Below are 24,954 nucleotides of genomic sequence, written 5' to 3'. Positions count from 1 at the left end.
AAAATATATACATAAATACGTATCATGTTTTCCATATATATATTTTATACGTATCAATGTTTAATATTTAATAATTCAATCTCTTTATAAAAGAAAATAAAATATAAAAAAAGAGAAGTCTCCTCGTAATGAGCCCTGTTTAGTTAGACAAATTAATTTCATCCTTTCCTCTCCGAAGAAAGGATTTACCACAAGGAAGGAATTTAAAATGTCTCAAAACACATGACTTTTCTTTGACCAATACACTCTCGTCCTAACTCGAAAAGGATCTGCCGAAGCTTCTTCTCCCTAAAAAGTCGAGGAAGACGACGAGAGGCTAGTAACGAATTACGTTACGACACTTTCTGTCCAAATGTCCAGGGACTTTCCTCAGAGCAATTGAGAGTCACTGAAACGGACTCCGATTGTGGCTCCGCGGTGTTGCACGAGGGAACTCCTCGAGGTACTATGCTATAGAATTCTCTTATAAAGCAACGAAGGCAGAAATAACCACTTGCGAGAAAGATATCAGTGGTACTCAACTACAAATATATTTCAAATCCTTTAATTTTATTTTTTTATTTTCTATTATTTTTATCATTATATAATAATGTAAAATAAGATATAAGTAAATAAGAACAAATAAAAATTAAAAAATTTTCAGATAACATTTTTTTTATTTTCGAATATTAATATTCACATCAAAATTGAAAGTTTGTTGAAGTAAAAATTTTAATAGATTAAATATTTGTTATATAGATAATAAATATTATAATTCTTGTTTAATACTATTAAGAAATTTGTACCAAAAGTTCGACCAAATATATAATTAAGTCACATGTAACATATAAAATTGGCATCATAACACACAACGTATCATATTGAATAAGAATAGAAAAAAGATATTTTTGCCTAAGCACCATTTAATTCACACATCAGTAAAATATCACTCGATTAGTACCAAAATGATTACAAAAGAAGTAAAAATGACACGTTGCGAACAGTTATTTTTACGTGATAAAATTCATTATAAAAATATTTGCTATATATTTCAAATTGATCTGAAATTTAAAATCGTATGATGATATTTTCTTGTCATTTTATAAAATATGAAAAATATTTTCGACTTTTATATTGAATTTCTATTATGACTGAGAATAATCGAACATGATTTTGTTATCAAAATGATTAAAAGATATACAAAATAGCTAAACAATCTCTCATTCTAAACTTCGATTATTAAAATGAACACAGGCAAACGTGAAATGATCTGTCTTTTCTTGGAATGTGAAATGCGATCGTTCGTTGTGCTCTTTCATTATTATCATCTTATTAAAAGATTAAAATTAATAATATAGAATTTGATTTCTTCATGAGCTTTTGATTTTATTTCTAAGCACATTTTACCCGTGTATATGAAAATCGTTGAGACCGCACAAACTTTTGCTTTCTTTTTTCTTTCTTTTTCTATCGTATATATCATTTTTTATAAATATAATAATAAATTCGTTCTTTTGGACATTGTAGTTCCTCATTGATTTATGATTAATAGGAACTTTTATATCTAACATTCGTTGTACAATGTTCGCAACGATATTTGTCAAATAAAATATCACAAATTCACGCTGAACATATTAATCAAAGACATTAATATCTTGATCGTATATATAAAATGAATGTTATGTAAATCTTTAAATTCATAACAAATTTTCATTTATCAAGTTTTATGACAAAAGCCTCTCCCGGAGGTATAGTAAGTTCCTTGAAATATACGTCTTTATTTAATCTGTATGATGGCCCAACTACAACTTGACCACCGTAATAAAGAAAAGATAAATCCTTCATTTGTGACTTGTTACCTAGATTTGCTAAAAAGACATAAGAATTCCGTCTTGGATACCATCTTTCTATTACAATTATTTCATCATCTGCATATCTAAAAAAAAAAATAGTAAAAATTTTTTTTGTATTAAAAATTAATACAAAGTTAATAATTTTTAATTTTGCAAAAAATTTTTATTTTACTAAATTTTGCTCTTTTAAATATAAAAAAAATATAGAATTATAAAAAAATTTCAAAATTTCATCGTAATATTTAATTTTTATAAATTTATATTACCTAATATCACAGTTCGCCAGCACCTGATTTTCTTTTAGCACCGCTTTTACATAAATTGGTGTTGTTTCTGATCTAAGAGTAATTATTTCAGCAATAGTTCCGAATAAACTTGTCTCTAATGGTTTTGTAGATTCCGGAAGCCAAGGCGTAACACCAAGGGATGTAAATTTAATGTTGGAATTGTCGATTCCATCCCAATACATGGGAGGCAAATTGTGCACGTGAGCAAGATCTTTATGATCCTCGCATTCGCAATCCATAATACCTATCTAAATATTAATCAATTAAAATCTATAAAATATTATTAAATTTTATCATAATACATATGTACATATAATGAATCATATTCCATATGATTATTTCTATAAAATAACATACGCTTCTAAATTCCTGGGATCCTTATGACATTTTATATATTATAGTAGTAGATATATTCGTGTTATATTCAATTTGTATACCTCATCACCGTAGAATATATTTGGTGTTCCCGGAAGCATCAACCCTAACAATGTAGCTGATAAAGTAGCATTCTTCACGCTAATGGTAGAAGCAATCCTTTTAGAATCCACGCTACCTATGGACCAGTGTACCCAAGAATAACCAGGTTTCTCGAACAATATACCTTTCGTGACATTCTCTATTTGTCTTTTTATCTCCTTCGTACCATTCGCGATATTTAACGGAATATCTACGAGATCTACTTTCATTAAAATGGAATCTTTTGCCGCAACCGTTTTAGCAGCATTCAAAGCATCTATATGACAAATAAATATTCTTTCAGACCCTAGAATTGATTTCCAATGCTTCAAGATGTTCATAAAGGATTCTTCGTTGACATAATGTTCCAGTCCTTTTAAGTAGAAGCCATCGACTCCTCTTTTCAGCCAAACATTAATGGCTGTTGTAACAGAATTTTCTGATACATTATTATAATTCTGATATGTATTAAATCTCTCAAACATTTGGATATTCTGTATTGTTTGTTGCGGCATCGAGGGTATCGTTGGTATTATTTCCTGCAGAATTACGGTATCGGTAACATTTCTTCTTTCATGCACGGCTTTGTCTGTTTTATTTTGTTTTTCAAATGGCGTACTTTCGCTATATAGAGTCTTTATGAAGGGATATAACGGCAAATCTAATATCAGACTCATATTTTGACGATGAATCTCGCGCACAAGCTTAGAAAAATCATCCAATGTTCCTAATTGTTTATTAAGATCTGTCAAATTTTCTATGTTCCTATAGTATTCGGGATAATGGGCTGCTGGGAAAATAGAATTTAGACGAATTCCACGCACGCCTAATTTCTTTAAATAATCCAAACGCATCGTTATGCCTCGAAGATCGCCTATACCATCCCCACCTTTCGTGGAATCTTGAAAAGATGCTGGAAATATTTCGTAGAAGACACTGCCTTGCCACCATTGAACTGCAGGATCACATCTATTGAGATAAATATGAATTATTTTAAAAATATTGATTTTTTGAATTTTATTTAGATATTCAATTCACAAAAAAATCTATGATTAAATAATGATTACTAAATAATACTAAATGATTAAATATTGAGAACGTTTGAACATAATTTTCAATAGATTTGATATTTTAAAAATAAAAATATAAATTAATACTTACTTTCTTGGCATTGTAGCGATTACACCAATAACCAATGCTGTGCAACCAGCGAGAACTGACATCAGAGACCAGAAACAAGTCTTCCTAATGAGCGGCCAATTCCATTTCATAAAACGATAATCCTTTGATGGTTTTGGTACCATCAATTGAATCCCAACCAAAGGTGGTTTTCCGCCATTCTCCTGATTGTAAAACTAAACAGTTACAGTTTATGTTCATAACGATGTTAGAAAGCAGGCAAGCGATTAGTAACATAACATAAAATGGTTTTCCTTCACCATGATCAAAACGCCCAATTATGCGATACCAATCGTTTTTTGGTTTGCCATTAGCATGATTGTGCATTGATATTGAAATATAACAGATACAAATCATAGTAGAATAATTATCTAGGTCATTCTAAAGAATACTTTCAATACTCCATATGTTGTATCAACGATTTCTCTGTTTTAAATTTTTATTTCACTGAGATGTAAATTATTATTATTGTTAAGGAGAATGTGATATTAATGAATGTGTAGATGTGCAAATAAGAAATATAGATAGTAATATAAGTAGTAATAATGATTAAATATATAAACTTTCTTGCTGCTTATAAATAATCCACCTAACATAATTTATGTTAATATTAGCCTATTTATACAAAACTGTTGAAATATTATGATTTATGTTAACATATATTACCCTATTCATAGGAAATTGTTGAGAGTTCTAAATTTTTAATAATATCAAATGTCGTAAATTTTTAATAATATCAAATGTCGTAAATGGTTTCTAAATAGTTCATTTCTATGATTCAATATCATTAAATAACATTAAACATGCCAAAACTAATGCAATATCTGAATAGTTTGTTTCATAATCAAAAATAAAGTAATTAAGACATCAAGAAATTTTTAAATTTATTACACAAAATAAAAAATGATAGAATTTAAATCTTATTATATTCAAATTGAATAAAATTAATATTATTAGAAGATATTAATGATGATCTCTAAATGTACAATTACGTCATTTTTTTTTTATCACTTTAAAGATTTATTAAACACGAATGGACATATTGCGACAAGAATATTGCGCTAGCGACGTTTGGCAAAGAATTCCTCTTATGTGCCAAAATGATCAAAACATTTTAAATACAGAACTTGTATATTTAATTTTCAAATAATTTATTTTTATTTAATTGTAATAAATAAAATAAAAATAGATTCAAAATATTATTGATTTTAAATATTAAAAAAGTTTTTTTTTTAATTTAATTATAATATTTTTATTATTTTTTTTAATATATCAGGAATAATAAAATGATTAAATATAACTTCCAAATTATATAATCTATATTTCATATGATACATAAAAAAATAATTATATTTAATTTTTATGATAGAAAATATCTATTATTATAATCCTTATCAAAGAATTATATTGATAAGATTAAATGAAATTACTAATGAATTGGTAAAAAATATAAATAAAATTATTTAATAACTGATAATTGCATAGTCAATAAAAAAATTATATTTTACTAAATACTAAATTCTGAATTAAATGAAATCTGGAAAAAAGATAGTATAAAAGTAAACTTGAATAAAAAATCTAAGAGAGTAAGTTCCTCTTGTTTCATGAGTGAGCTATCATATTCAGTAAAGAAGAATATCAATTTTCATATCACTTAAGCATATTAAAGGACTTACAGTATTAATTTCGCTAACCATACTAATTTATGGTATCTATAATCCTATAACAGAAGCCAATATTTTTTAAAATTACTTTATAAAATAATTTTACAAATTAATTTTTTAATTTTAAAAATTGTAATAAAAATGAATGATAAAAATAATATTTTATGATTATACCCATATATTATTCACATTTATAATTTATTAAATAAATTTTAATTCTTTATTTTAATCATAAAAGATTGATAAAAATTCCTCTGAAATATTCCTTCCGTTAAAAATAAAAATAAAAATAAAAATAAAAATTATGAAAGGAAATTAATAACTTCATATATCGTCAAAATATTATAGAATTTTTTTAAGTTTAAAATCATGAAAATTATTTTTATTTATAAAATATAAATAAAATCTTTTTTATTCCATTCTTTAGTCCTTTTTTTTATTTATATACTATTTCATATATTTATATGATATATTTATATATTATATATTACAGTAAATTATAGGTAATTCAATAAATCTATTTTTAATTTGTACTATTATTATCTTCTCGATAGTGGATTATTGTATATAATTGTAATGAATGAATGAAAACATGCTTAATCACGATAAAATTTCATAATTAAAGATATATAGAATGACATGTGTCAAAAATAAAAGTATGAAATGCGTAGATGCAATTGAACTTGACATAATTAGAACGAAGATAGAACAGGTGATCGGCCGTGATCAAAACAAAGCGTGCATTAGCAAACAAATTACAAAAGTGAAGATAATTATCAACGAATATACAATAATATACACAATTCTTCTATTATTTGGGCATTATAAAATATAATAAGCTAATAATGATATAATCTCATCATTTTTATTATTTTCTATTAAATTTTTTTATTAAAAAACATGTCTGTTATCCATATTATTCATAAATGATATATAGGATATATAGGAATTCAGCATTTTATCGGAATATAATCCATAAATATGCAAAAAGCGTAATGGTATAGCTATTTGCAACATATACTCAAATAATATAATTAACTCTGCTGGCTCGATGTCGTATTTCATCACATTCATCTTTCCATGTATTGAGTGGCACGTGAGAATTTGTTAGATCCTTTTATGTAATTAAGAAACTCTCGAAGACGTCAAAACTTAGATAATATATGACTATATGTGAAATTTTTTTTTTTTATAAATTAATGTGAATTATTAAAGTGAATATTTACATGAAAAAATTTAAATCGAGCCATAGAGGATTAAAAAAAAACAATTTCATAAATAGTTATTTCTGATGTAATCAAAGTTATTGTTGGTGAAACAAATGCAGCAAGATGTGCATAAAATTAAAATTCACTAGATGTAAGATCTTATAATAATTGCAACACATACTTATTTGGTTAACAAAAACTATAACTTTTTTAAATTTACGCATTAATATTTTAAAAAAAACTTCATATAAAATTTAATAAAATCAAATTATTCATTAAAAATTATAATCATTAAAATCATCTAAAATATATGGAATGATAAAAAAAGAAATTCTTAACTTTTAAAGAGATAGATAATATTCGTCAAATAAAAAATTCTAATAAATATAAATCGAAAAATTAATAGTTTTAAGATTATAAACAATATTTAATTAAAATCAGAGATTTGTTAGTTTGAGTAATACGTAATAAAAATATAATAATTTTATATTTAATAAATTTATTTATTATTTAATATATAAATTTATATTTAATAATAAATTTATTCAAAAAACAGAATTTCCTTGTCATTATCTTGTATGATGAGAATTATTTTAATAAATATATCTTTAATATTTATTGTCTAAAGAATTTGCATTCATGCTTACGTTTCGTATAATCTCGCTATATATGTTCCATCAGATTCATCTTATCATTTTACTACAAAAAAATTTCATTAATGACAAAAATTTATTAAAAGCTTACCAATGCTTGAGCATCAGGAGCAAGGTGTTGATAGGCTGTGTTCAACTGCGTCAATAATTGTGCACAAACAGGCCCATTTGTGTCACTGCTGCTTCCACTAGTCGTCGATTCCACCATCGGATCCCGTGAACTTGGTTCTGCAATTAATTAACGATCAAATAAAATAATGTACGTGTTTTTCAATTGCGTGCGATTGTTTGGATCGTGTATCAAAATTAAAAAGCTTCTTTGCACTTGTTTCGCAATTGTTCGAATCTATCAAGCCATCAACAATAAGCATTCATTTTACTCTGAGCACGAGACACACTTCGAGGATCGAGACATCGTTAAGATCAATAAAATTCGTCACTCCAATTGAAGCCGGAATCCATTAAGGCATTTTATCGTTTAAGTGCCGTGCATATTAACGCGACGCCATTATGTAAGAGTTGATGATGATTGAAGTACTACGCGATTCGCGCCACTTGATGAAAAGGAGTGTGAATTTGTGTTGTTTTATTGCATGTACAGCCACAGAGTTAAATATTATTATTTTTAATTGGAAGAGGAACAGTGGTGAATTTTAGTTTGCTGATATGCAACTCGTAATTCTTATTATTATGTCTCTGGCCATCAAATTAACATCATCTATCTAAAAATTTTAATATTTTAATTATATAGAATTTATATTGTATAAAGAAGAAATCGTTTTTAATTACTTTAAATTATAAACTAACATATATATTATTAATTTATTAATAGGTATTTATCTTTAAAAAATGCAAAAATTTATCAATAATTGTAATAATTACTGATTGTTATGCATTTGATAATAATGTTTTAACTCTTATCTTATAGAAATAAAAAAATAAATTAATTTAAATAGCAATCATGATATCATATTTGATAAAAAAATTTTTTTTTCTAAATAGTAAAGATAAATAATCTTTCAAAAAATTCAATATTTATTATATGTATTTATTATTTTATGAATTATATTAATTCAATATATATTATATGTATTTATTCGATATAAATTGAAAATCAATATATCTACTAATTCTTTTCAGCAAAAAAGATCAATTTTTCTTTTATCAATAATTGTAATAATTAAATTAAATATACATTTAATTACATTATTTTAATTATTGAAGAAAAAAAATTAATCAAATTCATAAAATTAATAAAATTTGAAACTGCATATAAAATAGGTATACATTTGTAAGAACATCTGTTCTAAATTAAACATTCTAAACCGAGAAAGATACACATACCGTGAACTTTATAACCAAAATAGCTATCACTCACATTAACACTTCATGTATAATCATTTTTTAAACAATTTTTTAAAAGAAATACATGTTGATTTCATTTTTCTATTTTATTAATATATATTTATTTTAAATATTAAAAATAAGTTTCAATTTTAAAATAAAACTTAGAAAATAAATTTTTCAATTTTATTAATTTTAATTAAAATATATTAATTTGAATATTAAAATTAATTCTACTTCTTTACATAAATATGAATTATTCATAAAACATGTGAATAGTATATATAATTTGTTACATAGAATTATTTTAATTTAGAATAAACAATACATATTAGTAGTTTTTTATAGAAATAAAAAATATCCTTTTTAAATGCAAAATAATATAAAATTTCTTAAATCATGACATTTAAGAAATTCATCAATTTAATTTGAGTTTTCATTTATCATCATGCTATATCCTTGAATGTAATCATTTTGACCATTCTGTCAGTAATTTTTATTATAATATTTTTAGTCTTTAGATTCTGATGCTAAATAACTCTTCGTATTTTTCTTGTATTATTGCATACACAAAAGTTATGACTCATGAAATGATTATATATGAATTTTAATTCATATGAAATGTGATAGAATATAAAGAAGATATAAAGAAAATCAGTATATTTTATTATGATGAATTCTTCATAATGCTTAAAATCATTGTTCAAATCTCTTATAAATCAATATTAATTCATCAGAAAATTTTAAATAAATAAAATATTGTCCTGTAAATTCATCTATTTTTTATATAATATTATATATTTATATAATTAGATTTTTATATCATATAATATATTTTCAAAATATATTTAACATTAAAAAAAAAACAAAATTATTAATATATGTAACTAAATAAAATGATGTTTAATAGTTCTTTAATAAAACATAAAATTAAAAATATCATATTTAAGATATAGAATTATAATTCAATAAGACAAAATCTTCAAAAAATAATATGTTAAAAATGCATATGATTATCTTAAAATATGCCAACTATTGAAGGAAACCTACCATCATTCAGCGTTCTGCTTGAGCTGTTTACTATGTTCATGAACTCATTAAGGCCATCTTCTTTATTAATGTTTTCAAGTGTTGGTGGTGGAATTGATTCCACGGGATTTCCTTCCAGAGAGACGAAGATCGCGCTTGATTCCAAAGCATTGTTCACTTGAGTGGTCGGCGGACTAGGAGTTAAAAGTGGACAATCCGACGCCTCTTCATCCTGGTAAACGACGTATCCAATTTGCATTACATCATTATTCTTCGAGGAAATTTTTTTTTCTTCTGATTTTCTTCATTTTAAAATATATGTACGTATTCTTTTTTGAAAAACAAAACAACAAAATAAATATATTTAATTTTATGAAACCAGAGAAGCGATAAAAGTAATTATATTGAATATATAATCGAAAGAATAAAATAAGTACGATAAATTAAATTATGTATAAGTTTAAATAACAGTTTTAAATTTGTATTTAATAAATTATAAGATATTAAATGTCTATTCATAAATAATTTTTGTAATGTTTATATATTTTGTGATAGTGATTTTGTTAATATTTCTTTTTAGATTGACTTGATTGTATTAAATAAATATGATGATAATGAAAATGATATAATAAAACAATGATACTTATTAATGCTATTTTTTATTTGTTATTTATTTTGTTTATTATTTATAATTTATATTTCATAATTTAAAGATAATTTTTTTTCATTTTTTTATCATTTTATTATTTATAATATCTGAACTTTAATTTAATTAATAAATTTAAATAATTTTAATTACATTATAATTTATAATTTTATAATTTAATTAATATCATGTTATTATTTACAAGTTGTATATATGTTTTATTTATATTTTTTAAATTGAGATTTAAATTGAGATTAGATTAAGAAACATAAGTAAATGATTCTGAGGATTATCTGAAGAAATGAACTTATAATATTATGTTTAATATTTATATAAAGAAAGATTGAAATTATTCAATATAACATATAAATATTATAAAAATTATATGCATCATATTATATATATTATATATAAAAATTAAGCAACAAATTAATAAAAATGTTTTAAATTTCATTATTCATCATCTTTATAATTTCCAATATAATCATTAAAGCAGAATTTATTCATTTTTTCGAATTTATTCTTTATTAATAAACAAATGATACGTTTGTTCATTTTTATGTAAATAAAAATTTGAATTTTATAAATCTGATTATTAAATGAAAAATATTTTATATATAACTATTTATAAATTATATTTAATTGTATATATTTTTATTCAATTGTATATATTGTATAACTCAATTTAAAATAATTAATATTTATAATATTATTGAGTTATAACTCAATACTGCTTATCACTTCTATTGCTTATCTGAAATCAATGTCAATATCTAAACATATCTTTTTTGAAAGAAAATAAAAAGACATTATAAGTTATAAATTTATGTTATACATTATGTTTTAGAAAAGCATATATAGTTTTAAAAAAGCATCTGAATTATCTTATCTTATCAAGATTAATATATTATATATAAATTACTTATAATTACAGCATTAAAAGAATTTATATTTCATAATTTATATAATGATATATTAAAAAAATTTTGAAAGCTATTAGGATACTAACATCACATGATATTAAATGAATGAGAAAAAACAAAAACAACAAAAGAATGAAAGACAAAAGGTACTTTTGGTCAGGTTATTTATATCGAACACACCTGTTGGTCTTGATTTATAATGAGTTGTCGCGAACTCGGTGAAGAAGCAAGTTCAGTTGGTAAAACCACAGATAGAAGACCCTCAGGCTTCTGGATATTCATCTCTGTTGGACAAATATAAAAAAATCTAATTGCTTTGTCATGTCGATTATTTTAAATAACAAAGTAAGCGAATATACTTCATTAGACTTCATTAAATTTGTCAAAAAAAAAAAAAAATATCAAAATACTTTAGTTTCACTCAATACTTCACCATTCAATAATCCATAACTTTCTTTTTTATAGTTTAACTTTTTTTTTTAATTTTATTCTTTACGGTTTTATCTCTATTTGAATTTTTTCCTTATTGAATATCCGTACTAAGACCGGATTAAAATAAATATATAAGAAGATTGGAAACAAAAAAATAGCCACGTGGCATTATTATTTGCCCGACTGCATTTAATGAGCGAAATTATGACTGAACGTTCTCTGCTGAAATACGATCTTATGGATGTATTCATGAGAATGGTGTATGAGTTGCACACAGGTTAGTATATGTCATATAATACGTTCGAACAAAACGCAATCCAAACGGTCGTTATATTTACGAACTGTAAGCCGATTGTAAGTACGACGACGACTATTGATCGAAAAATTCTATGAACTACGCGTTTGGCCAAGCTACGATTTTCTCCCCTAATCCATTAAACAGGATCGTTGAAAAGGGCTGTCCAAATGATTCTTAGGATTCGTCATTGTTTCGTTCCCGCGTTATCCGAATGGACAATTCGTTATTACGTCACATTTCAACGATGCATTAGATCAGGTTAGATCACCAAGAAAAAATTTATGATTATGCTTATATTATTATACAATTGAATATATGTATATAAACTCGATATTAAATGCATAAATTAATTATAATTGAATAATTTTATGAAATATATATATGTTTAAGAATGTAAGAACAAATATTTAGAAATTTTTGATGAATTGAAGAAATTGAGGAAAAATATGTGCACATATCTCAATTATCATTTTTGTGCGTATATAAATATACTTAGTAAATAAAAATATATGAAAAAAATCTATTAAAACAAGATGCAATTCATTGTATAATATATTCAAACAATATATTAATTCAAACATTTATATTTTTGAATAAAAAGACAAATAACAGAATTTTCGATTTAGCATTAATTTGAAACGAATATACTAATTGTAAAATAAATATTTATATATACATACACTTACATTTGTTTTGTAAATAAATTATTATTACAAATAAATTCTAATATTAATTAGAATTTAATAAATCTCAAAAAACTTTTTATAGTAATTATATTGTTACATAAATAATATGATAATTAAAAAAACAAAAAGACAAAAAATGAATATGTAAATTTCAATGACATATCATTTATATTTATCATTTAGAAATGATTACAGTTTAGAAAAGAAAAAAAATTATTATACTATCACACATATTTTATATCATAACCATATTTGCCATAATGAGATCATTTAAAATGTATCATTAAATTAATGATTAATTTTACATTTCCTAATATTGAATTAAAAATTATAATTTATTCGAAACAATAACTTACCTATAATTCGGTTGATTATCACGTGACAAAGACGACATCGGCAGAAAACCTAAAACACATAGGTATAAGAACCGTTCTCAAGAAAGCTTAACCCTTAAAAAAATCACAAAACTAACAAAAGATTTTCTTTAAAACAAATTATATCTTAATTTATTTGTTTCGTCACAACTATTCACTTTTCTATGTTATGATTTCCGTCGTAAAGAACCTACCAATAAAACAACAATAACAATAAAATCACTATCGAGGACAATATTTGTGCTTTTGAATGTTGAAGACCATCTTGCAGTCTCCAGCCGTAAGAGAATCGCGTACCTTCGCGTATTATATTTAGCAACTCCGTTTCGTTCCGTTTTATCCCGTCGTGTCTCGCCTTTCTGATCGAGACGTTCGCGCCCTCCTCGAGTCTGCGCGCTTGCGATGTAATCCATCATATCAACTGTGACGATTAGAAGCTCAATAATCTTGATAATCCTAATTATATCGATATTAATAACAATAATTATTATTATAAGATTATTTCAAAGTATTAATTTAAAAAGCAAACATCGCTTAAAATGTTAAAAACAATCTTTTGAAATATTATATCATCATAAAAAGTTAAACTATAAACTAAGTTATAAAAATCATGCTATTATATATATAAATTACTCCAAATTAATCATAATTATTGCAATATTACACATATATATTGTAATAATCATATTAACATTTCTTTTTATAGCCCCTTTTAGGATGTTAACATTCATTCACGTGTTGAATGCTTAATATGATGGTAATATCATATTTGATAATATCGATTGAATTTCATTTATGATGGCAGCACAAACAATATACAAAATAGACTTAATAATATAATGATTAAAAATGAAATTAAATTTTAATAACAAAAACATATATTTATATATGTTTTACAAATTTTTCATTTTATTATATATATTTTATTTTAATTATAAAAATAATTCTATTAAGTAAGAATTAAAAATAAACTTTTATTTTAACAAAATATAAAACATAACATAGAAGAAGACTAAAAATAAAAACTACTGAATTGACTATCAGTCCTATTTTTTAAATAAATTTTTTCAAAAGTAGAATAAAATAGAATAAAAATTGAATATTAGCGCTATCTTTCAAATGCATCTTTCTAAAAATACTTAAGAAATGGCGCTGATACTCAATTCTTATTCTATTTTATTCTCTTGTCTTTGAAGAGATATCTGTGATATTTAAAAGATGGCACTGGTAGTTAATTTTTATTCTATTTCTATTTCTATCCTTTTTCTATGATATATTTTCTTTGTCTATTTTGTTTCATTTGCGACACTCTAGAGATGACGTTGATTTAGTAATTTTTATTCTATCTCTGTCTTTTTTCCACATTTTGATTTTATTTGCAAAATATATGTACTCATGATGCCAATATCTTATTAATTATATTATTCGTAATACAATATAATTTAATATATATAAAGCATTTTAATGAATTTTATGAAAGAATATACTAAAGAATTTATTTTTAAAATGTTAATTGACTCTAAATTCTTGACTCTGCCAATTTTAGTAATTAAATATAATTTCTGCACTCACCACTTTATTTTAAGTTGTAAACTATAGAGGGCACACAAAGCAATCTAATTTTTTACTCGATTGATATTTCAGAACATTGAACACAAGTTGAGATATAAGATGTAAGTTTTACCATTCATTTATTATATTTCTTGTCAATGATAATCTTTATGTGATTTTATGTTTTATCATTTTCCTTATATTATTCTTTTATTATTTTTTATTATTTCTGCATTAGATTAATAATATTGCAAAAAATACGGAAAAAAATTATATGTCACGTATACATCTTCTGTTTACAACCTTCTTTTTGCCAAAAAATGGAAAGAAATAAAAAGTGTTCTATTTTAAATTAATTTAAATTATATTTTACAATCTCTCAAATTTGTATCTCATCTGTAAATTTTATTTTATAATATACATTCTTATTTCTGATATAAAAGCACATAATTACATAATTTTACATTCATATTTTTTAATTTCTTGATATTATAATCTAATTCTAGACTAAATCCATGACTAAATCGATAATATAATATACTAAAGTGATAATGAAACTTGATAAAGCTTAATAAAGTACTCACATAGTATCTATACTTTTGTTTTTGTAAAACTATATACTTTTATATAGTTCTATATACTTCTATATATTTTTTATAAAATATTTAATTCAACATTATAAAAATATATTTGCATATTAAATAAATAAAAAATTATTGAAATATAATTTATAATTTTTTAAACTAAAAAAATTAAATGATATTAAATTCATTATTATTATTTATTATTTTTGAGTAAATTATTTATATATTTCATAATAGTTATTGTTATTATAGTCACAAAAAAAAATAATGTTTTATATCAATTATTATAAACAAAAGAACACTTATATATAATGTTTAATTGATATTTATATTATTTTTTTAATTATTACATTTATTTGAATATATTTAAATTCTTAAATAATCCATTATAAACTTTATTTTTAATATTGTGATAACAAACTTATCTTTAATTTTGTTATATAAAATATATATTATATAGAATTTACTATAGTATTGTATATAAATTTTTAATCAATATAAGGAAACTTGAATAATAAAGTTTCAAAGTGACAATTATTAATGTTATTTATTTATTTATTAATAAGTAATAATTTTATTATTTTTTTTCAATATTCACTTTTCGATATATAATTTATTTTAATTTAAAAATATTTTATAATAAAATGTAATTATATATCAAATCCTATATTAAATTATGTATAAATAAAATAGTATGTATATGTCATATATATTATGTAAACAGAAATATAATAAAATTTTTTGTTGAAAATATTATTTGAAAATAAAATTTCGTGATAAAATTCAATTAAAAATAATATTTAACGGTTTGTTTTAAAATATTGTATTAAAAAATTAAATAAATCCATATTTTTTGATAAATATTTGATAATATTTAATAAATTTTTATTAAATATTATTATATTACATTATTTAAATAAAAAAATATTAAATGTTAAGAGCATATATTTGATTGGGAAATATAACGTATCATATCTAATTTAGATATAAAAGGAAGTTAATCTCGATCAATTTTTGCATTGTCATTCAGATATTACTGAATTGCTATTATCGATTTGCTAAAAATACAGATTTTTATGAACAAATACAACAACTTTAAACATAATATTAATCTTTCGAAAGGAATCAACAATGCATTTATAATTTAAAAATGTCATTGTTAGAGGAAATATGATATCATTGAATACTACTACTTTTTATAAATGAAATCATCTGATATATTTATATATTATATCATTTTTAAAGTAAAAAATAATAATTTATAAAAATGAAATTATTTTTTTTATTTTTTATTATTTTACATTACAAATATTTTATATAGTTAATCTAAGAGAATAATAAAAACTAATGTAAATGTATTAATCGATTTCTTTGAGACGGTATTCTATGTACTATAATATATAATAGCTAAGGTTACTTGTTTATAAGAATATTACTGAGAAAGCTTTCTAATACTATTCATTCCATGAATGTAATCAATGTTTTATAATGTTTCAAAATTATGAAAATATAAAATATATCTTTATATATCTTTAAATAAAATATTTTAATTTTAAAGATTTTTTTTTATAATCTACAAAATATTAAATTAATTATTTATTGCGTAAATATTATTCTACAATATCGAAATAAACGTAATATCTTATCATTAATAAAAAATATTATTTAATGCTAAATATTATGTCGCAATAAGACAAGTGTTTAATAGAATAAAAAATATGAAAAATATATTTAATTGCGTAATATTTTGCAATTTTATGTATATATATCTATAACTTTAAAAAATGAATATACATATATGAAAACAAATATCCTTCGAAATTGTGTGCACTATGTTATTATGATATAAGTTGTAATAGGAAGTACAATACAATCTAAGGAAATGTTCGGAAATAGATCTTTGAAAGTTTTTCGATGAACCGCGAATAAAATAAATACGTATGTCTAGTATACATCTCACTTTACCTTCGCCATACTTGTATCGAGTGACATCATTCTATGGAACCCAAATTTAAGAAAGAGAAAGAAAGTAAACGTGAAGGAGAATATGTTCACTACGTGAAGCGTAAGTCAGAGAAGGAAGAATAGAACTACTGAGGATTCAGAGCACAGCGCTCAGTCGTTAACGAAGCATCGAAATTGTTGGTTCGGTAGTACTTGTGGACAAGCTTAGAACGTAATTCCTAGAATAAATAAAAATGATTTACCAAATTAAGAATGCCGTAAGTAATTAATAATATATTCATTATAAAGTTTCATTATATTTATAAATAAAAAAATTATGCATATATATTTGATTCATATATGTTAAATAATCATATTAATTTTTTAAATAAAAAAAAGAGTCAAAATTATATTTTTAGTTTACAATGGAATTTATTTAAATTTAGTATATTTTTTATAAAATAATTGACCTTGAAATAATCGATTATCTTGCTTAGTTCAGTAACGAAGTTTCCTCATAATGTGACGAAAAAATTTCGATCCGAAGCATGAACTATTGCGTGAAGTACTTGCAATCGTAGAATTGTTTCGATATTCATTTATTTATTTTAAATACATAAAATACATATATGTGATAAATATTTTCGAGTATAGTGTTCATTTAATATTACATCAATCACAATTCCAATTACTACATAATATAGTTTGTAATATTGAATTCGTTGTATCTATAAGGTATATGATTCAAGCATGCTTCCATGATAGATAAATTTTATAGGCGGGACAATTTAACGTGACAATAATTTGTTTATTAATTTTAAATTATTTAATTGATTTTTATAAATTATTTATATAGGATTATTCTAAATAAATATTACTTTTTTTATTAATTTTTTATATTTTTGAGAAAAATTTATAATAAGTTTAAAAAATCGTGAATTAATAAAAAATATACATTTTTATATTTTTCTTATTCTAAATATTTTAGTTTATATTTTTATAATTTTAATAACATATATTTTTATTATAAAATATCTGTTTTTTTACTTTACTAATATCAAATAAATGATAACCAGAAATAGATAACTATTTAGGACAAATATAAAACTGATATAAAATCATTATATATATAACAGTATAATTTATTATTTAATTACTTTCATGAATTATGATAATAAAATATACTAAAACATAATTCTATTTCAAAATTTAATCAATATTTAATATTTATATTAACATTATTAACATATATTATACAATTAATAATATTAATATTAATATTTACTTATATTATCTTTACAGAGTGATTTAAAAAATCAGCTTGAAAAAGCTGGAGATCAATTGGTTGTAATTGATTTTTTTGCTGTGTGGTGTGGTCCATGCAAAATAATTGGACCTAAAGTAGAAGAGTTATCACTGGTTAGATATTATTTTATTTAATTTAAAATATTATTTTATTTTATTTAAAAAAAATTTTTATTAAATAATTTTTATGTCTTTTTATAATAGGAAATGGAAGATGTTATTTTTTTGAAAGTTGATGTAGATGAATGCGAAGATATTGTTGGTGAATATGAAATTACCAGTATGCCTACCTTTGTTTTCATCAAAAATAACAAAGTGGTATGTATTATTTTAAATTAATATAAATTTCATATAAGTAAAAAAAATAATTAAGAATTAATAATTCAATATATTCTATGTTTTAGCTGGAAAACTTTTCTGGTGCTAATTATGATAAACTTAAAAACACAATTCAGAAACACAAATAAATAATTTTAATAATAAAAATATTTTTAAACAGAATTATCTATTAATTAATATTAATCAACAAAAATGATTAGCAGAAACTTCTTATATTCTTATTAAGAAATAAAGCCATTTATTATTCACAAGATAAAGATAAAAAAATATATAAATTTGTGTTAATACATTGTCAATTTTATTATACATATTTTATTTGCAAAATAAAATATAATCAGCTTATAAAAATATGCATCAACATTTTTTATTTTATTATTTAATAATGTAAAAAATTAATTACTACATTTATTTATATAATTGCATATAATAATTAGTACATTATTAAGTATAACACTATTGATATTTAATATACATTTATACAATTGCATTGTTTTCTGATTGTTTATGTATTTTCACTAATAATGAACATATTCCAGTACCAGATTTGCAAGGTTGACCTAACATTAGTCGACTAGAAGGAGATTCCAAATTATCTCGTTTTCCTATAAAAAATAAAAATAAAAATTAAATATGTAATTTTCCAATCAGTAAATAATTTCAATAATTTATTTTCTTTTTTACCTTGTAAAGCTGCATTTTTTAAGAAATTAAGCGAACTTTCAAAACTCATTTGTTGTAAAGGAGATGCTGATTCTTCCATTCCTTTACGACTAAGAGGTTGAAATCTACCATCAAAAGTCATATAATCTGCAATTAAAGACAGATGTCTAGAATCAACTGTAATTCCATACATCTTGAATACATCTCTCACTTCTTTTATAATAACTCTGTTAGCAGCTTCAATACCATATGTTTGAGAAATACTATAAATATCATTAGAATATAATTGATTCAAATTTAAAAATTTATCATATTTAAACATTTCCTATATTAAAAAAAAATATATATAAGTAAAAATAATATATAATATACAAAATTATGATCAATATAAAAATTTTTTACTTACTATGATATTAATACCATCAGTTTTAAGAATTGTTTCTCCATTATTATTTTGAAATGTAAAAGCACGTTTTATACAAGGTACTTCCCATAAAATAATTCTATTTGCAACATTTTTAATTATTGTTGGTAAGTCTAATTTTAACATTTTAAGAGGTAACTGAAAAGTTATTATTATTATAAATATTAATATAATTATTTTATTATAATTTAAGAAAATATACTTATATATTAGATTAAATTTAAATAATATAAATAAATATAAATATATATTATAAATATATAATATATAATTTCTTATTTACCCAAAATGTCAATTTACACCATGTAAATTTTTTCTCATCATAATCATATTCTAATGCATTAACATACATATTTCTAATATTCTTCTTTTTTTGTATATTATATATTTCACTTGTAATACATTCTGATTTCTCATTTTCTATGTCATCATCATCTTCATCTTCATTTTGTTCTTGGACTTCAATTCTTAACTTTTCTGTTTCATTTTCTATATCATCTTCTTTTTCATTTATGTCTTCCATTTCCTCTTCTTCTGGATCTTCATATTCTTGATTTTCTCTATGACGTGAAATGGTTCGTATTAAAGTTGCATCTGCATCTTCTGCTGCTGCTTCTTCATCTGAAGATTCATGCATTTCTCCTAAATTTGTTTGTGGTTTCAACATAGATTCTGTTTCTTGATCAGGTTCTATTTGATCTAATAAAACATCATCTTCATATATAGATTTTTTTTCCTCTTCAACATGTAATAAAGCACCTGTTATTTTAGCAATTTTTTTAATTTCTTTAAATATTTCTTTAAAAAATACTTCTTCAGTTTTCTTTAATATTTCATGTGGTTGAACACAAAATTCTCCTTTATAAGATTTATGCGGAAGATAATTAATAGTTATAGTATATATTAATTGTCTATTAGGCCATTGCTGCATTTTTCTATTAACGATAATATTATCTAAAACATTTGATAAAATACATTTGGTCAATTTTAATTTTAATTTATTTGATCGTTTTATTACATTTTTTAAATCTTTTCGAAATGGTATTTCCATGCTAGGTGTTTTAATATTTTTTGATGCCATCATTAATATTTCTCGTAATCTAGGTATACCCAAAGTAACATTCATTTCTCCACGACCGGCGAAATGGAAAGTATTCAAAGTCATTTGTGTTGATGGCTCTCCTATTGATTGTGCTGCTAATAAACCTACTGGTTCACCAGGTGGACAAACAACTTTCATTACTTTCATAGATAAAAGATCTCTTAAATCTTTTTTCCTTATAATAAAATTTTTAGATTTATTAGTTAAATATTCATCTATTAAATTTTCTAATCGTTCAGAAAGTACACCAAAATCTATATCTTGTCTATATTTTGACATTACTGGATCCGGACATCTAATACATTCATTATATATCCATTTTTTATCCTCTTCAGTAGTTCTTATCCATTTTCTCATATATGAAACAGCAGCTTTGCTTCTTCCACTTTGTTTATCGATTTCTTTATACTTTGAACTCTTAATATTCATATTTTCCATTGAAAATCTTGTAAATGGACTAATTCTTTTCTTTTGTAACGTATTTCCATTTTTACTTTCCCATTTTTTAATTTTTTTCACCAATTTTAAAATTTTATCTGTATCTGAATCTTCTTTTAAATTTTTTACCATTTCTTCATTTACAATCGCATTTTTATTATCTATCAAAAAATTTAATTGTTCTTTTTTTAAAAATCGTGAACCCGGTATATCTAATCCATCTTCTCCATAATAAATCTGTACTAAACTACCATCTGAATCTCGTACTGTTGAATCATAATTAATGACTAATCCTTCAAGATGTTTAATAAGACATCTTTGTAAATATCCTGATCTACTAGTTTTCACAGCAGTATCAATGAGACCTTCACGACCGGCCATGCAATGAAAAAAAAATTCTTGAGGTTTAATTCCTGTCATAAATCTACCATCAATAAAACCACCTGCTCTTGGTGTTGGATCATATGCAGAAAAACTTGGAAGACTTTTTCCACTGATCATTAAAGGTGGTCTTTTTCCTTCTAATTCAATTTGTCCAAGTAAACAAGATATTTGCATAGTATTTACAGTAGAACCTTTTGCACCAGATTGAACCATTAATTGTAAATTATTATCTGGAAATTTTTTCAAAAGACCAGCTGGTAAACATATTTTATTTATATCATTAGTATAAATATCTAATGTACTTTTGTATTTTCGATCGACTTGAGCGCGAAATTTAGGATCATTCCAATAAGATTCTTCCATTTTAGATGTAACTATATCCATAGGTGTATCATTAGGTAATTCCAATACAGATTTTTGAATATTTTCACCAATTTTTCTACAGTTAGAAATAATTTCTTTGCGTTTCTTATCTGCTTTTTTTAATAATAAAATATCTTCAATGCCAAGTGTAAATCCATTTCTTTGTAAAGCTGCTTGAAACAATTTACCAAAAGCACTTAATAATTTTGCAGAACATGTTCCTCCATATAATTCAAAAATGCAATGTACAAGACCAAATGGAGTTGCACCATAATGTGTTTTATCAAGTACACCACATAATAGTTCTCCATTTCGTATTATTACCTCAGCTTCTGACATTGTATTGGGATTTGAAAATTCAGTACCACATTTCCAATATCTTGTTTTTTCAATTTGCCATTGTTTTGCATTGATCTTGGCACTTGCTGTTAAATTAATACGCGCTTGATTTGATGGAATAATATTAATGATAACAGTTGATATAATTTGTTTACCAGACCATAAAGCTATTGGTTTTATAATACTAGGAGGAAGAAGAATTATATTATCTTGTATTGTAGATAAAGCAGCATAAACTAATTGCATATAATCTTCGCGTGAAAAAAATGTTCCTCTTACTGTTAAACGGACACCAGAAATTATATGATCTTGAATAAGGCCACTTAATGGAGTACCATCTTTAGGTACAAGATATTGATTAGATACATTTGCTATATTGTAACCTTCACTTCTGGCTAGTTCATTTTGAGGATGATGAGCATTGATCTCATCACCATCAAAATCTGCATTATAACTTTTACAATTAGCATAATGTAAACGTAATGTTTTTTCTCCCTTTAAAATACGTGCTTTGTGAGCCATAATACTAGGTTTATGCAAAGTTGGTTGACGATTTAATAATAGAATATCTCCATTTTGTAAATGTCTATGTACAATTTTAATGCCTTTAAAAAATTTATTTGCTTTATCACTTGTTGTTAAAAGACGTTTTGCAATAGCCTCTCTTTGAATAGCATCTGAAATAGAAATACGTTGTATACTTCCATCTTCATTTTCAATCATTACTGCTCCAGGATGAATATTAGGGCCATTCAAAACTAATTGTCTTAATTGTACAACATTCCAAGGTGTAACTGGTGTTGGATATGTTAGTTTCAATGCAAAAGCTTCAGGAATACCAATTTCATCTATGTTCAAATTAGGATCTGGAGTAATAACTGATCGAGCAGCAAAATTAACTCTTTTACCCATCATATGCATTCTAATAATTCCCTCTTTTTTTTCTATAACTTGTTTTAGTCCTTGACAATTTGCAGAATCTGCAGTTCTATTCATGTCACGATCCATTAAATGATCTACATTTATTTGCAAATTTTGCCAAGCATTATGCAATTTTTCAATTGCTGTATTACCTTTTATGTGATCATAAACAACTTTTCCCTCTTCTGGTAATTGTTCTGTATCACCATCTTGAATTGTTTGAATGATATTTCGAAGTACAAGACAATCTTGAATGATACTCTTATAAACTTGAGATTGTGGATGTTCTATCATTTGTCCATTAATAAAATTAATTGGTCTTACTATAGGTGGTAGAACTGGTATTACTTCAAAAAAAAATATATCAGTTGGATATTCAATATCTACCATTCCAAAGCAAGGTATAATAACCTTTAAGAAATTTTTTTCATTTTGCCAAAGTTTTCTAAGATAATCTTTAGATTGATCTGGCATTATCATTACAGTATCCAATTTATGTATTACACCACGTGATTGCATTGTTTCATTAGATAGATTAGATATTTTAGTTGTCATTATTTTATTTTTTAATGTTGTGATTTTTGATATAGGTTCTTCACAATATACACAAATTTTCGGTGTTGTATATTGTTTAAGAACATTTTCAACACAAGTATGCCATTGTGTATTAATATTTTTAGTGTTTATGTCAATTTCATTGTATTGTACAAAAGACTGATTAAATCTTTGTTTATTAAGAAGATTTTCAATGTAATTATCAATAACATTTTGAACAGATTGTATATCAACATTATAAGGATTATCTGAGTTAAAGACAACAATCATTACTTCTTGTTCTAAACTTTCAAGATCACTGAGATATCCTTGTTGAAGTAATTTCAATTTTGCAGAGAGTAATAATTTTACATAAGATGGAATTTGTAAATTGAAACAATTTAAACATGCTAATTTAATTAACATACATAATCCTTTATGAAATAATGGATTTATAACTGGCATAGGTAATTCTATATGTCCAAAGTGACCTGGACATTTGAATACATTGCATCCACATGTTCCACATGGATCTGAACTTTCTAAAAGAGGACCTACAACAAAAATAAATATATATTAATATAGTTAATATATAGTTTTTTCTTTTTTTTCTATTTTATATATATATATATATATATATATATATATATATAATAATATTTATTGAATTATTTACCTAATGATGGATCATATAAACCTCCTTTTAGAGGATGTCCCAAAATATTAAATGATAAAGGTGTTCTTATTTTAGCAACACTTAAGTTTCTTATATCATTTGCAGTAAACATAGAAAACATTAAGCATTTTGGATCTAAATGTTTTGGAGTTAAACGTGGAGTATGATATTTATGCTGTACCATTTTAATAAATGTATTTTTTTTCTAAAAAACAAATCTACTTTTTTTAAATTTCATAGAAATTTTATCAATTTTTTTTATTAGAAAAGAGATATCATAGATTTTCACGTACAATAATTTTTCTTAAAAAAAATGATAATTTTAATAATCTATCTATTTTTCACTAATTATATTATGTATTAATTATTTATAAATTAT

The 24,954-nt window shown here is 23.3% G+C and overlaps 3 protein-coding genes across 6 annotated transcripts; 1 reads left to right on the top strand and 2 right to left on the bottom strand.

The window, feature by feature from the left end:
- Nucleotides 1-644: 644 nt before the first annotated feature.
- On the bottom strand, nucleotides 645-13,442 carry LOC122719185 (alpha-amylase 3-like). 3 transcript variants are annotated; one of them, XM_043944802.1, is made up of 9 exons: nucleotides 13,206-13,442; nucleotides 12,994-13,042; nucleotides 11,402-11,505; nucleotides 9,674-9,884; nucleotides 7,371-7,507; nucleotides 3,737-3,930; nucleotides 2,557-3,544; nucleotides 2,099-2,367; nucleotides 645-1,915 (listed from the first exon to the last, which is right to left on the bottom strand). In XM_043944802.1, exons 1-9 carry the CDS (start codon nucleotides 13,425-13,427, stop codon nucleotides 1,690-1,692), a joined length of 2,400 nt encoding a protein of 799 aa, XP_043800737.1. In that variant the 5' UTR covers nucleotides 13,428-13,442; the 3' UTR covers nucleotides 645-1,689. The 3 variants fall into 3 exon arrangements, with proteins under 3 accessions (XP_043800737.1, XP_043800738.1, XP_043800739.1); XM_043944803.1 differs by having other exon boundaries at nucleotides 3,737-3,918; XM_043944804.1 differs by lacking the exons at nucleotides 12,994-13,042; nucleotides 13,206-13,442 and having other exon boundaries at nucleotides 9,674-9,981.
- Nucleotides 13,443-17,049: 3,607 nt separating this feature from the next.
- LOC122719188 (thioredoxin-2-like) lies at nucleotides 17,050-18,927 on the top strand. The gene is made up of 4 exons (XM_043944809.1): nucleotides 17,050-17,368; nucleotides 18,393-18,509; nucleotides 18,600-18,713; nucleotides 18,800-18,927. Exons 1-4 carry the CDS (start codon nucleotides 17,345-17,347, stop codon nucleotides 18,860-18,862), a joined length of 318 nt encoding a protein of 105 aa, XP_043800744.1. The 5' UTR covers nucleotides 17,050-17,344; the 3' UTR covers nucleotides 18,863-18,927.
- Nucleotides 18,928-19,094: 167 nt separating this feature from the next.
- LOC122719183 (DNA-directed RNA polymerase I subunit RPA1) lies at nucleotides 19,095-24,950 on the bottom strand. Of its 2 annotated transcripts, XM_043944797.1 has the most exons (5): nucleotides 24,576-24,947; nucleotides 20,102-24,453; nucleotides 19,801-19,956; nucleotides 19,416-19,719; nucleotides 19,095-19,336 (listed from the first exon to the last, which is right to left on the bottom strand). In XM_043944797.1, exons 1-5 carry the CDS (start codon nucleotides 24,757-24,759, stop codon nucleotides 19,209-19,211), a joined length of 5,124 nt encoding a protein of 1,707 aa, XP_043800732.1. In that variant the 5' UTR covers nucleotides 24,760-24,947; the 3' UTR covers nucleotides 19,095-19,208. The 2 variants fall into 2 exon arrangements, with proteins under 2 accessions (XP_043800732.1, XP_043800733.1); XM_043944798.1 differs by lacking the exon at nucleotides 19,095-19,336 and having other exon boundaries at nucleotides 19,416-19,541; nucleotides 24,576-24,950.
- Nucleotides 24,951-24,954: the final 4 nt, after the last annotated feature.

The sequence above is a fragment of the Apis laboriosa genome, unplaced genomic scaffold (assembly GCF_014066325.1).
Source record: "Apis laboriosa isolate Shangri-la unplaced genomic scaffold, ASM1406632v1 scaffold70_cov154, whole genome shotgun sequence".
Classification (NCBI taxonomy): Eukaryota; Metazoa; Arthropoda; class Insecta; order Hymenoptera; family Apidae; genus Apis; species Apis laboriosa.
The sequence above is the reverse complement of the archived record's forward strand: the minus strand, read 5'-3'. Positions and strand labels throughout refer to the sequence as shown.

Excerpts from the sequence above, each read along its gene's own strand:
- LOC122719185 (XM_043944802.1), bottom strand. The coding sequence starts at position 13,427 with ATGATGGATTACATCGCAAGCGCGCAGACTCGAGGAGGGCGCGAACGT. Across the intron at positions 3,931-7,370 it reads CTCCTGATGCTCAAGCATTG|TTTTACAATCAGGAGAATGG; the intron begins GTAAGCTTTTAA and ends GTAACTGTTTAG. Across the intron at positions 3,545-3,736 it reads ATCGCTACAATGCCAAGAAA|ATGTGATCCTGCAGTTCAAT; the intron begins GTAAGTATTAAT and ends TTATCTCAATAG.
- LOC122719188 (XM_043944809.1), top strand. The coding sequence starts at position 17,345 with ATGATTTACCAAATTAAGAATGCC. Across the intron at positions 17,369-18,392 it reads TTTACCAAATTAAGAATGCC|AGTGATTTAAAAAATCAGCT; the intron begins GTAAGTAATTAA and ends TTATCTTTACAG. Across the intron at positions 18,510-18,599 it reads AAGTAGAAGAGTTATCACTG|GAAATGGAAGATGTTATTTT; the intron begins GTTAGATATTAT and ends TTTTTATAATAG.
- LOC122719183 (XM_043944797.1), bottom strand. The coding sequence starts at position 24,759 with ATGGTACAGCATAAATATCATACTCCACGTTTAACTCCAAAACATTTA. Across the intron at positions 19,957-20,101 it reads GGTGTAAATTGACATTTTGG|TTACCTCTTAAAATGTTAAA; the intron begins GTAAATAAGAAA and ends ATAACTTTTCAG. Across the intron at positions 19,720-19,800 it reads CTGATGGTATTAATATCATA|GAAATGTTTAAATATGATAA; the intron begins GTAAGTAAAAAA and ends TTTTTAATATAG.